The sequence below is a fragment of the Felis catus genome, chromosome E1 (genome assembly GCF_018350175.1).
Source record: "Felis catus isolate Fca126 chromosome E1, F.catus_Fca126_mat1.0, whole genome shotgun sequence".
Classification (NCBI taxonomy): Eukaryota; Metazoa; Chordata; class Mammalia; order Carnivora; family Felidae; genus Felis; species Felis catus.
Window position 1 is genome coordinate 9,439,806 of NC_058381.1, and position 16,034 is coordinate 9,455,839.

General features: G+C 55.7%; 2 protein-coding genes, 1 long non-coding RNA gene and 3 other non-coding genes across 8 annotated transcripts in view; 1 reads left to right on the plus strand and 5 right to left on the minus strand.

Moving 5' to 3' along the window:
- LRRC75A (leucine rich repeat containing 75A) overlaps positions 1 to 5,489 on the plus strand; it is a 46,303-nt gene extending 40,814 nt beyond the window's left edge. The window contains exons 3-5 of one of the 2 annotated variants that reach the window (XM_045044102.1): positions 17 to 112; positions 232 to 347; positions 3,405 to 5,489. In XM_045044102.1, coding sequence (XP_044900037.1) covers positions 17 to 112; positions 232 to 347; positions 3,405 to 3,945 — 753 coding nt within the window. In that variant the 3' untranslated portion in view covers positions 3,946 to 5,489. The remainder of the gene's footprint in view (positions 1 to 16; positions 113 to 231; positions 348 to 3,404) is intronic. The other variant, XM_023244643.2, reaches the window with a different exon arrangement.
- A 3-nt stretch (positions 5,490 to 5,492) lies between these two features.
- On the minus strand, positions 5,493 to 7,965 carry LOC111557867. Its single transcript, XR_002738270.2, has 6 exons — positions 7,897 to 7,965; positions 7,596 to 7,688; positions 7,339 to 7,440; positions 6,894 to 6,951; positions 6,074 to 6,176; positions 5,493 to 5,837 (listed from the first exon to the last, which is right to left on the minus strand). It is a non-coding gene; the product is annotated as an uncharacterized LOC111557867 (long non-coding RNA).
- LOC111557924 lies at positions 5,908 to 5,981 on the minus strand. The gene has a single exon (XR_002738333.1). It is a non-coding gene; the product is annotated as a small nucleolar RNA SNORD65 (small nucleolar RNA).
- LOC111557904 lies at positions 7,035 to 7,105 on the minus strand. Its single transcript, XR_002738313.1, has one exon. It is a non-coding gene; the product is annotated as a small nucleolar RNA SNORD49 (small nucleolar RNA).
- LOC111557905 lies at positions 7,445 to 7,515 on the minus strand. Its single transcript, XR_002738314.1, has one exon. It is a non-coding gene; the product is annotated as a small nucleolar RNA SNORD49 (small nucleolar RNA).
- A 1,414-nt stretch (positions 7,966 to 9,379) lies between the features above and the next one.
- Positions 9,380 to 16,034, minus strand: part of TRPV2 (transient receptor potential cation channel subfamily V member 2) — a 28,456-nt gene continuing 21,801 nt past the window's right edge. For both annotated transcript variants that reach the window (XM_019817212.3, XM_011288828.4), the window contains 6 exons: positions 15,865 to 16,030; positions 13,799 to 13,865; positions 13,350 to 13,687; positions 12,277 to 12,404; positions 11,433 to 11,512; positions 9,380 to 9,587 (listed from right to left, as the gene is read on the minus strand). In XM_019817212.3, the coding sequence (XP_019672771.2) occupies positions 9,493 to 9,587; positions 11,433 to 11,512; positions 12,277 to 12,404; positions 13,350 to 13,687; positions 13,799 to 13,865; positions 15,865 to 16,030 (874 nt within the window). In that variant the 3' untranslated portion in view covers positions 9,380 to 9,492. The remainder of the gene's footprint in view (positions 9,588 to 11,432; positions 11,513 to 12,276; positions 12,405 to 13,349; positions 13,688 to 13,798; positions 13,866 to 15,864; positions 16,031 to 16,034) is intronic.

The window sequence follows — 16,034 nt, forward strand, 5'->3', positions numbered from 1 at the left end:
GATTTTGCCACGACAGCATCGAATTCACAGAAACAAGAACATGAGGCAGATCCTTTGGCAGCACTGCCCTCTACTAAGGGGGTCCCACCGTGAGCCGGCAGGACAGGCCTCTGTGAGCAGCCCGGGGGCGTCGTGCTCCTCCAGTGGAGACGGGAAGCTGGAGGTGAGGGCCTGGGCCCCTCTGCCTGTTCCTGCCCCTCAGGGACCCCCTGCCTGTGGTCATCTCTGCAGGAAGGCGACGCGCTGGGCGCCACGGAGAAGCTGTGCAGGCAGCTGACTTACCACCTCAGCCCCCACTCGCAGTGGAGGCGGCACCGGGGGCTGGTGAAGAGGAAGCCACAGGCCTGGTGAGTCTCCGTCACCTGAGGTGGAGCTGCCCTGCCCCCTGGCCAGCCTCCCCTCCCCCTCCAGAGTAGCCCAAAGTGAACCCATGCCAGGCCGGGTGTTCCACCACACTCCCTCCCCCGGGGGTGAAGGGAGGAGCTGAGACCAGAGGGGTGGTCTTGGAAGGTGCCCGAAGGAGGGGAGACCGAAGGAGGGCATTCCACAAAGGGCGAGAGCCATGAGGGGAGCTGCAGGCGGGACCCGTCTGTGGATGGGGAACTGGGGAGTGTGGGCCCATTCAGAAGGGGTGGGTGGGGAGGCCGACGGGAGGAGTTTCTAATTCCTGGTGTGTGGAATATGGGTGATGAGGTTTTGGGGTGATGGTGGGGTGGTCCGGAGCAGACGGCCAAGAAAGAATTCTTGAAGACGTCTTTGGTGCAAAAAAAGGTGATTTTATTAAAGCACGGGGACAGGACCCACGGGCAGGAAGAGCTGTATTGGGGTCGTGAGGGGTAACTCATTATATACCTCAGGTTGGGAGGGGGTTGGGGATAGAGTAAGTCCCTAAGGAATTTTGGAAGCAAGGTTTCCAGCAGCTTGAGGGGCTAGCTCTTGCTAGGGAAATGGCATTTATTACCGTTTAATAAAACCTCAGCCACGAGACCCTTTAGATGTGTATCAGGGGCCATAAGCTTGGAGTATGATGGCCAGCATGTATCTTGGGGGAGCTGAGATAAAGGAAGTGGATTTACAGGATCCTCGAGGTTGGGACAAGTTAAGCTAAGGTTCTCTTTTGCCCCTAGCAAAGTGTCATCATGGAGGCAGCTGAGCTCCCAGAGGACGGTCACTCCGCCTGTGCCAAGGATTTGTCAATGGGCTGTAGGCAGTAAGGGAGTAATTTTTCATTTGCCTTAGTTTCCCACATCACCATGGCGAGCACTTAAACCCCCTTTCCTTTGTTCTTGGGTGGCCAGGAGTGTCCGAGGAGTATCATGTAGATGCCACCTGCAGGGGGGGGGTTGCTGTGTGCCAGCCTGTATTTCTCTCAACTTGCCCCAAGCTCCCTCATCATGGGCACTCCCACTGGATCCCCCCCCCCCCTTCTCCTGGATGGCTCCTAGGGAGATCCAGACCCCAGCCGTGCCCCTGGCCCACACAGCAATGGGAACCCTCAAGGGTTTTTGGACCTTCTAAAGAAGATTGGGGGGTTCGGGGCAGCTGGGACACAGAACCTGTGGACCGAGACAGGTAGCACCATAGGAAGCCAAGTAAAGGGGAGCCTGGAAGGAAGGCTTTCTGGAGAGAGCGCCCCTGCCTTCCTTGTAAATGACCCCGGGGCAGAGTGGCTTGTGTCCTTCCCCTAGACTGGGTAGGGGCAGGACTGCCCCCCCTCACCCACAAGAACTCTGGTTCCTCTCTCCCTTCTGGACTCCCCCACTCCAAAGCCAGGAGAGGAGCCGGATCCTGGAGGAACAGTGTGAGGCTCTCACGAAGCAAGCCCTCAACTGGGCTGAGGTCAGGGGGACAGAGCAGGACAGGAAGACCCGTGGAATCTGGAATGCCATGCGGAGTCTGTGAGCTAGGTCTTTGGGATTGGAAAGCTAGAAATGCGAGCTCTGCTGGAATCCAGGCGCCTCCTCTCCTGTCTCCCCAACACACACGTGTGCTCAGCCCCATTCTTCATTTCAACAGCTTCGCTCCCCTCAGGCGGCTTCCCATCACACTCGAGTCTAAACAGGGCCCTCCATGATGGGCCCTCCGCTCCTCTGTGGCCTCTCACCTCTCACTTCCCCTCACCGCAAACAAGGCGGCCTTCCTGCTGGCTCGCAGACACCAACTCTTCCCAGCCTCAGGGCCTTTGCATGTACCCACTCTGCTGGAACTTTTACCAGACCCTTCTGATGGCCCACTTCTTTAAATGTCAGCTCAAATTAAGTCCTCAGAGAAGGCTTCCCTGAGCAGCCGGGTCCAGGCTCCTCTCACTTCAATCTCGTTTGTTGTCTGTGTCACCCTCCCCCCACCCTCCCCCCGCGGTAGAGTGAAAACAGGGATCTTGTCCATCTTGTCCACTACTGTGACCCCAGTGCCTAGGCCAGTGCCTGGCATGTAGTGGGAGCTTAACAAACACTTGCTGAAGGATTGAACGAGGTAGGGGATGTTACTGTCGCCATTTGACTGGCCACGATCACCCAGCTGCTAGGAGCCTTCCGGCTTCAGATCCCAAGAATAGAGACTTCTGTCCAAGCCGCCATCTTTGGGCTGCTGCTATTAACATATGCTCTTGAAACAGGCCGAGCCCCCTCCACCTTCCTCTCCTGCCCACGGTTGGAGCCCTGGGGTTCATGTGGTACCTGGAAATGGGGAGCTCTGGCCACAGAACAAGGAGCAGGAAGAGCGAGGAGTAGCAGATGGGAGAGTAGGTGGGGGTGCAGAGCACTGAGGCTCCAGGAGTCGGCAGCTACCTGCCCCCCAAGCCCAGAGCCCCTGCACCCCACCCCTGCCTGTGGTCCTACAGGGCTCTCCCTAAGGATTCCCCCATCTGGTGGGCAAGATTATCCTGCAAGAGAGGCCTCAGGAGACTTTGTGGCACTCTTGGGGACGCAGGAAGCTCAGTCCAAGTAATGACAGCAGCAAATACTTCTTCGTAACTCACATGGACAAGGCATTGTCCTAAATGCTTTGTGCCTATGACCTTATTTCATGAACAACTCTGTGGTACGCGATTAGCTCCATCTGTTCAGGTGAAACTGAGGCACAGGGTTAGAGGTCACGTGACTAAAGATCACACGCATAGGAAGAAAAAAAGAGTGAAGATGCAAACGCAGGCACTATGGGTACCCAGAACGTACCCTTAGTCACTGCAGAAACATCTGGGCCTTTCTTTCCCTTGTGGCCCCTCAAGCTCTGGACCGCCGGGCCCAGCCAGGCTGAGATGTGAGGGAGTACCACGGGGACCAGAGGGCCTGGTCTCTCCCATCCCTGGCATTGCAGAGCAGAAGGTGGCCCCGTGGTGGCGGCCACTGCTGCCCCCGGGGAAAAGGCCCCCTGCTTGAACGTCGCTTGTGCCTTCTCCCCTTCAGCCTCAAGGCTGTCCTGGCTGGGAGCCCTCCGGACAACACGGTGGACCTGTCGGGCATCCCGCTGACCTCGCGGGACCTGGAGCGGGTGACCAGCTACCTGCAGCGCTGCGGGGAACAGGTGGACAGCGTGGAGCTGGGCTTCACCGGCCTCACGGACGACATGGTCCGGCAGCTGCTGCCGGCGCTCAGCGCCCTGCCCCGCCTCGCCACGCTGGCACTCAACGGCAACCGGCTGACGCGGGCCCTGCTGCGTGACCTCACCGACACCCTCAAGGACCCCAGCAAGTTCCCCCACGTCACGTGGATCGACCTGGGCAACAACGTGGACATCTTCTCGTTGCCCCAGCCCTTCCTGCTCAGCTTGCGCAAGCGATCCCCGAAGCAGGGCCACCTACCCACCATCCTGGAGCTGGGCGAGGGCCCGGGCAGTGGGGAGGAGGCCCGGGATGGGCCAGTGGGCCAGGAGGACCCTGGAGGCGGCCCTCAGGATCCTGCTGAAGACCATGAGGGCAGGGAGAACATAGGCAGAGTTCAGACATGACACAGACGTAGGGAGGCCTCCCCAGGGAGTCCTGGTGGAGTGAGATGACTGAGGCAGGCTAGGGGGCCCCACTAGGGGCCTCAGGCTGTCCCCCAAAATTGGCCAGGGCAGCCCCAGCCACGGGAGCCAGACTGTAGCATCTGAAAGGGGGTTGTGTAACACTTCTCTTTGGTCTCCACTGCCCCCTTGCTAATCTCCTCTGCTCCTGAGAAATCATCCTTGGCTCGAGAGGCAGATTTGTGGGAGCAGTCTGTTTGGAGATGCGGAAAGCTTGACCTAATGTAAGAACTCCCCCCCAGGAACGGAGTGCAGTTCTGGCCCTACATCTAACTTCCTATTTCCTGATAGAAAATTTTTTTCCTATTCTGGGAAGCAAACTCCAGCCAGATGCTACCCTGATAGCCCAGACGAGTGCCCCTGCTCAAGGCAGGTTGGAATCTTTACCCTCATGCCTGGCTGAAGGTGGGGGGTTGGGGCACTGGCTGCCCAGAGACTCCCAAGAGCCTAGTCTCCATCTTGACTCCAGTAGGTTCTACCTCCTCCCTGTAAAGCCCTGGGGGCTCTAAGGAACCACTCCCAGTCTCCGCCTCCGTTTCTGAAGCCCGCACCTCCACTTGGGATTCCAGGGCCCCACCCCAGGCCCAGCTACCCCATACCCTTCAAGAGCATCCCAGAATGCCTACAAATACCGGCATGCATAAAAAGGCCCACCCAGAAACCCTACACCATAACCCCTGCCCCAAGCCAAAGTCTACCAGCCCTTCACTAGGGTTCAGTGTTGCTAGTGTGCAAGCCAGAGTACTGCCCCTTTAAAAGGATCTTAAGGGTCTTTCTCAGAATTTCTCAAAGTCCCCAAAGTAATTCGTGATATGGAGCACACTCCCAAAACCTATGGAGGACTCCTTAAAAAAACCCAAGACCATGAGATTAAACTTCAAACTCTTGGTGGATCTACTGCCTCCCAAAAGTAGAGGTTCCCAAGGAGAGGAAGCAAAGGTTTTTTTTCACCCTCTCTTCTTACTCAAGGCCTACAAGCCTTCTAGGCACAATAAGCCTAGACCCAAGGCATAGACTTCAAGTCCAGGGAGATAGGAAAACAGCCCTTTTAAGCTGGAAAAAAAGCCCATAGATGGTGACCAGACTGCTCGGGCAAATGGCAGACAGCTGGGAAGCACGGCCTGACAGGCCTCCAGCCTCATTGACAGGCAAGATCCCAACTCAGGAAGGCAGCAAGATGGGGGCGAGGTCAAGAACCAGACTATGGCACCTTGCCTGCCACTGCTCAAAGGTTGGACTAAGCGTAGTTTCAGGAGGTGGAGGCTGTGCAAAAGGACGTGGCCCAAGGGCAACAGACTGGAATCAAAGGTGTGGATGCCTTAAATGCTTTGGAACTTTCACCCTTAAAGTCTGAAGTTGTTACAGGAGAACAGCTTAGGCCGGACCATACAGATGTTGACAAATGCCAATACCCGGACTGCTCATATGTAACAGCAGTAATCAAACTTTTCTCCAAATACATTTTTAAGAATCAATACTAAAAACCATCCTTTATTGTAGTACTGGTTTATTGTAATTGCATGGAAATGCTAATTTCAGGAAGAAATAAGCTTTAAGCTTAAGAACTCAGACCCTCACCCAACAGAATTTATACAAAATTAAAAAGTGCAGAAAGCTCTTTGGGTAAGGGAGAACTAGAAATATATTTGTAACACTAGAAAACCAACAGTGACAAAAACACATTTGTTGGTTCAACTGCTGGTAACGGAACGGGCTCTGAATCTCAGCCTCAGGTAAGTACTGTTTCCACACCAACTACTGAAGTCTAGGTTTTCAGTCCAAGCTGATGGTGGTCACTGGTCCTCGCATGGCCGACCATTCTCTGGGAAGATAGCCTGCAAAGACACTAAGTATCAGTCTCACTCTCTACTCCGACCAACGGTTATTCATAGCATACACAGATATCTTCAGAAAACCACAGGTTCAACACTACACAATCTGCCGGTAATTCCAGCTATTTTTAGGCGATTTCATCATTTGATATCCTTTTTCTGCATATCAGTTTACACAAAATTAGCTTATTCATTCTACCACGGAGGGGGAGGGGGCCCTTGTCCAGACAAAAGCTTACCTCTACTTGGGCTGAGCTGTGGCACCACCGGCTTCAACTCCACACTGCTGATCACTGATTTTCGACAACCCAGCACTCAAAACCTGGGGCAATTCAGGCACCCCTAGACAGGCAGCAGACACCAAAGACAAAACAGGTAGGTCTTATCAGGATAGCCTCAACTACAGCTCCCAAGTTCATCGTAATAGAAGTTCTTGGAAACATTCTGGAGATGCTTTTTTGTAAACTGAACCACAGAAGTCTAGAAGTTTTAAGTGGCTTCTTTGGATATCGTAACCTCCACTTAAGTCACATCAGTTTTTAAAAATACTTAGTTTTAAAGATAGAGAGCAAGCACGGGCAGGGGAGGGGCAGAAAGAGGGAGACAGAATCTGAAGCAGGCTCCAGGTTCTGACCTGTCAGCACAGAGCCCAACGCAGGGCTGGAACTCAAGAACTGCGAGAGATCATGACCTGAGGCCAAGTCAGGTGTTTAAATGACTGAGCCACCCAGGTGCCCCTAGTCACATCATTTTAAAGATCCCAGACCTAAAGCTGCCATTTTAAAGGACGAGGAAAACAATCTCAGCAAATAAGCGATTTGCTCAGGATTATACAGCAGTGAGATGAAAAGGAAATTCCTGGGTTTCCTCTGCACTCAGCTCCACGACCACTATGAACCATCATCAGGATCTCAGAGATGTTGCCAATAAAGGTCAAGGGCTACACGGATACAAGGGATTAGGTTAACCGATAAAATTCCCACTATCTAACGGGAACTTCACCTAATGTAACAGGGAGGCTCACTCAACCACTAAACTTCTCCAGAGATCAAAACTCACCTCAAGGCAGGCCACTCATCACTCGAATCTTCAGCTGCTACGATCGGACACTGGCAACCTGGGTGAATACAGAAAATAAAGGTCACTGCTCAAACCAAGATCCGCCAGGACACCGGCAGCTGGGGAGGACTTGTTGACTGCAGTCAGCCAGGAACTGTTATCGTCAGTTATCGCTTCTGACGGCACTTCCTATAAGTGATTTCATCAGAGCAGTCAAGCACCTCCCCACTCCCCAGTACCACTCCAGAAACCTGGACACCACCTGGAAACAAGCCGTAATTGCTCCACAAACAACCAGGCCGTTGGCTGTTCTCAGCAACACATTGTGATGGTGCGGTGTCCAATGCACAACCTTACAAGTGTAAACTATCAGCCAATTCCACTGCATTTGAGCAACCAAAACGTTCCAAATTATAGCTCCAACCCCGCCCGGACTAGGTCCTACCTTAGGGCGGGATCCTGCTCCCGGCTGGCACATGGAGGGCGACGCGTGTCAAGGGCCAAGTCCTGGCGGTGATGTTCAATCACCCTGTCGAGGTTTCAGCGACTGCGGTCAGACAGGCATAAAAACCGTCAGTTGTCGATTCTGACTGCACTTCCTAATCTCATTATCATCGGGACAGTCGGCCAAGTTCTCCTCGTGGCCCCCATTACCAACCTCACCCGCGAAGCGCGCTCACGTGCAGGCCGACCCACACTTACTCACTTCTCCGGGGTTGGCGCGCTCCCCACGGCGGGTGCGGGGAGCGGGGGCTCGGCCTTCGGGGACCTCGGGTTCCTGGGACTGCAGCAGCCCTACGGGATAAACAGGCACGCGGCCCTTGAGCCTCGGTCCCCCGCGGCCCTGCGCGACTCTCCCCCCACTGACGCGCCCGCCACGAAGCCCGAGCCGCCCTCCACTCCCCACATAAGCCTCCCGAAACCTTCTTTGCAGAAACTAGGAAGCTTCTAGCTCATTTGCCCTTGCCGCCAGCTACTAAGCTAAATTACAAAGCCCGCTTACCTCCATAGCGACTCTAAGGGAAAGGTCGCTTTAGCTGCGTGCCTTGCCTTTAAGGAGTCGGAATATTCCATTCTTCACAAGAGGGAGGGTAATGCTGGCAAAGACTCACGGGAACTTCCAGCCATTTAACGATGCAGACTCCGCCCCACCACCCCAGGCCACCCCCCCTCCTTTAGAGCCCATGGTCTCTTCCATGGCCCCGGATAATGTGACTCGCGGTGCCAGGAGTGCTCCAGGGCGCATGCGTGGGGGCTGAAACGCGGTAGCAACGAGGCGTTGGGTCCCCGGCCGCTTGTTAGCTGCGTGGTTTTGTGCAAATCACTCAGCCACCCTGAGCTTCTGTTGCTCCTCTGGTCATGAAGATACCGGCACCGCAGAGGTTACTCTGAGGATCACATGAGATATCACACCTGAAACAGCAAGCATTCACAAATAGTAGTGCTTCTGATTCTAAGAAGCGCTGCCAGTTTGCTCTCTTCCCGCAGCTATTTCAAAACATCCACGGAGTCTCTCAAAATCCCTTCTTGCTGACAGCTCTCATCACTCTTGAGAATGACCCCTAAGGAGCAAGCAGACGTCTTCTCTGGATCCGCTTCCATCCTCTTTTCTCCTGTGCCTGTTCTTCGATCTCACCAGCAATGTAAACCTCTCCCTCTCCGCAAATGCTTTCCTTTCAGCATTTGCACACCCTTAGGTCTTCCCCACTTAAAAAATACTCATTTCGTACGCGTTTTATGAACACTTAGGACACCAAGGAAGAGCAATTCATTTGGACTGGAGAAAATTGGGAAAGCTATAGCGAGACAACTTGTGAGCTGGTCTTAAGGATTTGGGTGGGGTGGGGGGCTTCCAGCAAGAGCCAAGTGGGGGGTGGGGGGGTCAAATGCACAGGTCCATCAGTCTACCTGAAGAATACAGTAAAAGTGCTAAGGACAATATGGAGAACAGCAGGGGTATAGGGGAAGAGGTGTCTGGAAATATTTGGGCAAAACCCTGGAGGACTGAGGATGCCAGCTAGGGTGTCCTGTGGACACTGGGGGAGCCTTTTAAGCCTTCAGAGCACATGGGTAACATGTTTCTCTTCCCTCTTAGGAAGTCCCCTCTGGCGGCCTTGCAGAACAGCTTGGAGGGGTAGGAACTGAGCAGGTAGCCCAGCAGGGAGGGAAACCAATAATCCAGAGCCTGAAGGAAACCAAGGAGCTCAAAGGCTTTGAGAGAGATCTTGGATGTGGCTGGAAGCTATGGGAAAGGACAAAAGGTGGCCGTGTTGCCGGCGTCCCCCACCACACATCTGTCACAACAGCAGATACAGCACTCAGGAAAAGAGAGCCCCAAGGCTGGGGGCCAGCAGGTGAGGGTCTCCTGTGCCTGGGTTGAGGGCAACAGTAACCCAGTCCTAGACAGAGAAACGCTCACAGAGACATGCAGATGTCAGTCAGCCCGAGGGCCCATTAACTCTGCTTAAATAATGCTTCCAGGAGAGTTAGTCATGAGAAAATATTTATTTATATTTGCCAGCGAAGTTCCCTGGAGCCCCAGAGCCAGCAGGTGGGGCTGGAGAGATTCCCTGGCTCTGTCCTGCATCTGGGCAGGACATCAGCAGGACTCCAGGAGCTGGAGGGGCAGGTGGTCATCCTCTGAGGCGGTGTCCTCCTCCAGTTGGACGGCCAGGACAGGCTTCTTCAAGGTGCCTGTAAAAGGATGAAGAGCCCTGTGGCTTGGGCCTGGGGCTGTGTCCCCAGGAGGCAGGCGCCAGGGAAGCAGGAGGAGGCCACAGCCATGAAACCACATCCACACGCTCTGTGTGCAGCAGGTGATCCCAAAGTCGCCAGCAACCCTTCTCCCTATGTACCCCCTCCTGCGGGCATTTACTGAACCCCTGCTTTGTGCCTGTCAGGGACTTCCTCCCAGGAGCTTAAAGTCCCTGGAGGTGACAGCCTTTTGTGTTAGAATCTGGAACACCTGGCGGGAAGAAGAACCGGAGGGAAGTGAGAAGTAGGTGTCCAGGGAGCTCAGGGGAGAGAAGAGAGACGCAACCCGTAAGCAAGGCAGATTTGGACACCCATAAGGGGCAGGAATGACACTTGGACAGAGAGAACAGGGAGCAGTGTGGGGGGACTGGCTGTCACATGGAGGGACAGAGGTGTGGGAAACGGGCTGGACTTCAGCGATGTGTCTTCCCCCTGGGGGGTGAGGCCTTCCAGACAGTGGGAGGCGTACCGGGCGGGCCTTGTGTAGTTTTTGACTGCACTGGGGGCTAAGCCTGGAGCAGGAAGACTTGCCTAAAGGAGAGGGTGCAGACGGAGCCTTGCAGTGGTGCAGAAGCTGAAGACACGAGGGCTGGGGGCAGAGGAGTGAGTGGCTGCCTGAGAGGTCCTGATAATACTCAGCACCAGGCTGAGAGGGACACTGAGCAGGTGTCCAGGCCTCCTGCCCAGGTGAGGAGAGGGAGGGCTGGCACACGCATTACCCGGAAGGGCCATCCCAAGGCCGTACCTGTTGGGGATGTCCAGTTGGAAGTCCCAGCAGGCAGTGGGTATGGGATGCTTGGGGCAAGATGAAGGGCAAGGTGACTTTCAGAGTCTCGGCCTCGGGGTGATAGGGTGGCAGGACTCAGAGGAAGGGAGGCACGCAAAGAGGGCAAGCAGGAAGTCTATCGGTTTGTGAGGGCCACGGTCAGGGCCCCAGGAGCCTGGGAAACCAGAGGCTGGAGGAGTGTCCCTACCCAGGGGTCAGAGGTGACGTAGGCGCTGTTGTGGGGAGGGGTCGCGCACCACAGTCACAGACAAGTGGAGTCTGCTGGAAAGAGAACGAGAAAGAGGAGAGCCAACCGCAGACCCAAGTGGGAGCTACTGAAGATTCCAGAAAGGGCATGCTGTGGAGACAGCTAATCCTCGAAACGGGTCTCCACATGAGAGGAAGGAGCCAAGGCCGGTCTTGGTGGCAGGCAGCAGGGTGGAGACAGGAGGGGCCTCCACACACTTGAACGGACAGGACGCAGGCCGTGACTGGGGGGAAAGGCCTAGGAAGTGGCTTCTCCTCAGAGGGTTGGGGGCCAGGGGCTTGGGTAGGGGGGCAAAGCCGGGGATCAGCAAGGCTGGCCCTGTAGATGGGGCAGAGCCAGTGGGGGCTCAGAGAGATGCCCCCTGAGCTGTGGGATAGGTGGGGGGGGGGGGCTCTCTAACTCGTTCCCCTAGGCGCAGCCCAGGCCTGGAAGGGTGCAGCTGAGTGGACCCGGCCAAGAGGAGGGCACGGGGAGGTGAGGGCAGGCAAACGTCCTCAGAGTGTCTCCCGGGTGACCCCCTGAAAACAGGCCGGTGAGGAGGTGGGGCTGGAGAGAAAAGGAGGGAAGGGTTTTAAGGGGGGCTGGGAAGTGGCCATGGAGGTGGTCCTGCCCCAGACTGTCCGTGGCTGTGTGGCTGAGCAGACAGAGACACGTGCACACACGCACACACACACACACACGCACACACACACACGCGCACACGGACATCTCTCTCTCTCCAGAGCAGGGGCTCTGGTCCATGGCTACTCACCAGGGACGCCAGGCCCTGCTGGCTCCTCACACACCGTTGGCAGCGTCTGTTCCCACGCAGCCCAGTTCACTTCCTCCACCCTGAGGACAACAGAGCAGCCCTGAGGCTCTGGGAGGCCACCTGTGCAGCTTGCTTTGCCCCGGGAGCGGGGCCCAGGTAGACACGGGGACGGTCAGGAGAATGGGGTTTCTCTGCCCTTCTCGCTGGACACTGGGCCACCCGTCATCCCACCCGGGCCCCGTCCAGGTGGCCACCACCCCGCTGCCCCCTGGGCCACGTGTCTGCGTTGGCGGAAACGGGCATCTGTCCCTTCAGGCCGTTCACAGTCACCTGGGTTGCCCTGAATACCCAGAGAAGAGTTTAGATCCTGTGTGTCTTTGTGTTCCTGGGTTCTGGAGCCCTTTTGTGGCCGCTCCGCATGCCCAAGACCCTCCCCTCTCCCACGGGAGACTTTGTTTTCTGTGGAAGGGTCATAGCCTCTGTGGTCGGGCTGGGGGAGTTAGGAGGGCAGAGCAGACCAGCCCGGGCAAGGCTAGTGTGCTGGAACCTGAGGGTCCCTCTGGCTTCTTGGCCTCCTGAGTGTTGCCCCATTTCAGGCCGGAAGGAGCAGGTCAGGGGAGGGAAGGGACAGGACCGGCTGGGATGGCAGACCAGCATCCCTGACCTCGCCTGTCCAGGGCGGAGTCCCCTGGTGCTCCTGGGCCCTGCCTTTCCCACCAGACCTGACTCCTGGTGGCTGTCCCCTGGCTTTTACGAGAGTCAGGCCGACCCGTGGTGTGCAGTCTCCAGGGATCACTGGGTCAGCAAGGCCCCCGGGCCACCCTCCCCTGCCTCCCTCACTCACCGGAAGCACCAGCGCTCATCAGGGCTGCCATCTGGCCTGGTGCCAACAGCCAGCTTCACGCCTGCCCGCCGCTTCTTCCTTCTGCACCACCAGTAGCCATTCTCCATCTCCAGGACAGAGATGGCTTTCTGGGGACAAAGGACACATCAGACAGTAGCCAGGAGGGTACTCCACAGCACTTTGTAGAACCCAAAGTCTGCTAAGCATGTGGGTTTGAATCCAGCGCCCGTGTCTGATTACCTGTGTGATGTTAGGCCCCCAACCCCTCTGAATCTCAGTTTCCCCACTTGCAGGTGGACGGGTGTTGGGAAGTCAGCACGTGGTGAGTGCCCAACGGTTACTTGCGTTGTCACCGATTCCAGAATTCCACACCAGCAGGTGCGGAATTTGATTTGCTCTACCCACACGTGTGCCTGCCCGCCGGCACACAAGTGAATTAGGTGGGGCACAGAACTTTGCCCATGAGGGCACGGCTCAGAGAAGCTAGGGGGCTTGGTCAAGGTCAGCAGTGAATCGGTGGGAGTCCAGCCTTCGGGGCAAGGCTTTCTGAGCACCAACTGCCCACCCTCAACCCTCCAGTCAAGAAGTAGCTATTGCTTCTTCCATGGAAGGCAGATGTCGTATCAGCCCCCAGCTACAGGGCCTCTGCTCCCCAATCCCAGGATTGCACGTCCCGCCTGCCTCACCCACTAAAGCAACCCCATTGACTGTTTGATAAACACAGGACGGGAACTGCGTGAGGGCAGGGACGCGATCTTGTGATCTTGTTCTCTGCTGTGTGTTTCGCCCGGAAGGAACTGAGAACTAAGCTTAGCTCGTGGTAGACACTCGAGAGATACTTGACAATGATAACCGTTAACCCTTTCAGCACCTACTACGTGCCAGGCACCATCCCCAGGGCTTTAGATCTATGAGCCCATTCGATCCCCACAACAGCCCTAGGAAGGAAGGAATGGATCAGGGGGCCCAGCTCAGCTGGGTCCTGCACACTCCTCACCGGGCCCAGAACTTGGGGAAAGGGAGGGGAGCCCCTCCCCCCCGGGGGAGCCCCTCCCCCCGTCGCCCCGCAGTACCTGCAGCTTCCAGATGCTCCAGCTGTCAGTGGCAACACTGTTGACGGTCTCGCTCATGAGGGCGATGAGCATGTTGAGCAGCAGGATGTAGGTGAGCAGCACGTATGCCAGCAGCAGCAACAGCACGACGCCGCGGAAACGCAGCTGGTCTTGGAAGGCCAGCTCCCCCATGCCGATGGTGAACTTGAAGAGCTCCAAGGAGGCGTCCAGGATGCCACCGTATGGGGACGAGCTGCCCCCCTCGTCCTCCCGTCCCACCCCAGGCTGTGCTGCCTCCGTGACATTGGGGCCCGCGGGGACCCCGGAGTCCAGGGCTTCCCGGCTCAAGCTCACCAGGGCTGCAGGAGGGAGAAAGGGGGATCCTCAGCCTGGGGAGACCAGGGGGCAGCCTCGAGGGTGTACAGAGCGGGCAAGGAAGAGGCAGGGGCCAGAGGGGGGCGAGTCCTTACCTACAGCGAAGCCGAAAAGGAAGACTAAGTAGACCAGCAGGAAGCGGAGCAGGTCCCGCAGGATGACCTAGAACACACATGCCAGGAGCCAGAGTGGGTGGCCGGCCCAGCGGGCATGACCTACAACCCCTGCCTCCGCCCTGAGTATGGGTTCCCCTGTACACACCATGCACACACACACACACACACATCTGTGCATCCCACAGTGAACAGACCGGTCTTTTAACATCACTTTCTTGCTTACAACCATCCAGGGTGAAAACATGAAGCACAGAATTACCCTATGATCCAGAAATTCCACGTGTGGGCAATAGACCCAAAAGAACTGAAAGCAGAGACCCAAACAGGTACTTGCACTCCCCTGTTCACAGCAGTGTTACAATAACCAACGCAAGCATCCATTGATGCGTAAAGGGATAAACAAAATGGGGTATATACACACGGTGAAATGTTACTCCGTCTTAAAAAGGAATGAGATTCTGAGACGCGCTACAACAAGGATGAAACGGGAGGACACTGTGCTGTCTGAGCCTAGCCAGTCCTAAGAGGACACAAACTGTAGGATCCCACTTCTATGAGCTACCTAGAGGAGTCAAATTCATAGGGACAGAAGGAAGAATGGTGTTGGGGCGCCTGGGTGGCTCAGTTGGTTAAGCATCCGACTTTGTCTCAGGTCGTGATCTCACAGTTCATGGGTTCGAGCCCCACGGCGGGCTCTGTGCTGACAGCTTGGAGCCTGGAGCCTGCTTCGGATTCTGTCTCCTTCTCTCTTTGCCCCTCCCCCAATCATGCTCTGACTCTCTCTCTCTCTCTCTCTGTCAAAAAATGAATAAGCATTAAAAAAAAGAAAAAAAGAATGATGTTGCTAGGGGCTCAGGGAGGAGAGTGGGGAGTTCATGTTGAATAGGGGGACAGAGTTTCAACTCTGTAGATGGATGATACTTAATACTGTCCCCTAAAGGTAAGATAATATTATGAGGGTATTTAATATCACTAAACAGTACACTTAAAAATGATTAAGATGGGGGAGGCTGGGTGGCTCAGTCGCTTAAGCCTCCGACTCTTGGTTTTGGCTCAGGTCATGATCTCGTGGTTGGTGAGATCGAGCCCAGCATCGGGGTCCGTGCTGAGTGTGGGAACTGCTTGAGATTCTCTCTCTCCCTCTTCTCTGCCCCTCCTCCACTTGTGCTCATGCATGTGCACTCTCAAAAATAAAAATAAATTATTAAGATAGTACATTTTGTAATGTATATTTTGCCACAATTAAAAACGTTTTTTTAAACCTCTGGGGCTTCCAGACCCCTCCCCATGGACAACGAATCCCCAACTTCCTCCCTCCACTCACTCTCCCCAGCCTCCTTGCTCTGTCCCAAGTGCTCCAAGCCTGTTCTGGCTCCTGGCCTTTGCCTCCGATGCTGCTTCTCTGAGTCTGCGCTGGCTAAGTCATTTTTCTGGTCTCATCCATCACCTCTTCAGAGAGGTCTCCCAGACCATCCCATCTAAAGCACCCGCTGCCCCAGTCATTCCCCAAGGCATCGGCCTATGTATTTCCTCCATAGCATTCAGCAACCTGTAATGTTCTCATCTATTTCTCTTAGTGTTTCCATTTCCCCTACCAGAATGTCAGGTGCAGGAGAGTTGAGGACTTGTCTGTTTTGTTAGCAAACAAAGGAGCATATTCCAACACTTAGAACGGGACCTGGCCCACACCTCAACTTTTGTTGAATAAATAAATGAACGCAGACACACCCATATGCCCAGGTGTCCCAGGACACAGGCACATAGATGAGCTCATGTGCATCGTCTCTGCTCCTTTGGTGTGCAAGGATGCACTAGCAAACACAGATATCCTTGTGTTTGCTCAAACCCATGCAGAGCGCGGACCGCTGAGGGCAGGTGTGTGCACGCTGGTACTCGTGCTCGTGCTTGAGCTTGGGTTTGTGATGCACAGGCAGACATGCTCGTGTTCTCCTCTGCCCAGGAGGAGGGCGCCTGCCTGCTGAGGCCAAGAGGGTGTTGTCGGCACGGTGTCCAGCTTTGCCTGGTCACCGCGCCCCGTCTCTCACCTTCTGGATCATGACACTATAGATGCCCGTGTGTTGCAAGCCACGTGTGTAGTAAAGCAGGTTCAGCCAGCCCAGCACCAGCGAGGACACCAGCAGGGGCAGGTACCACTCGACGGCCAGGAAACGCAGCACCTGGGACACCACCGTGAGCAGGGCCTGAATCAGGCTGC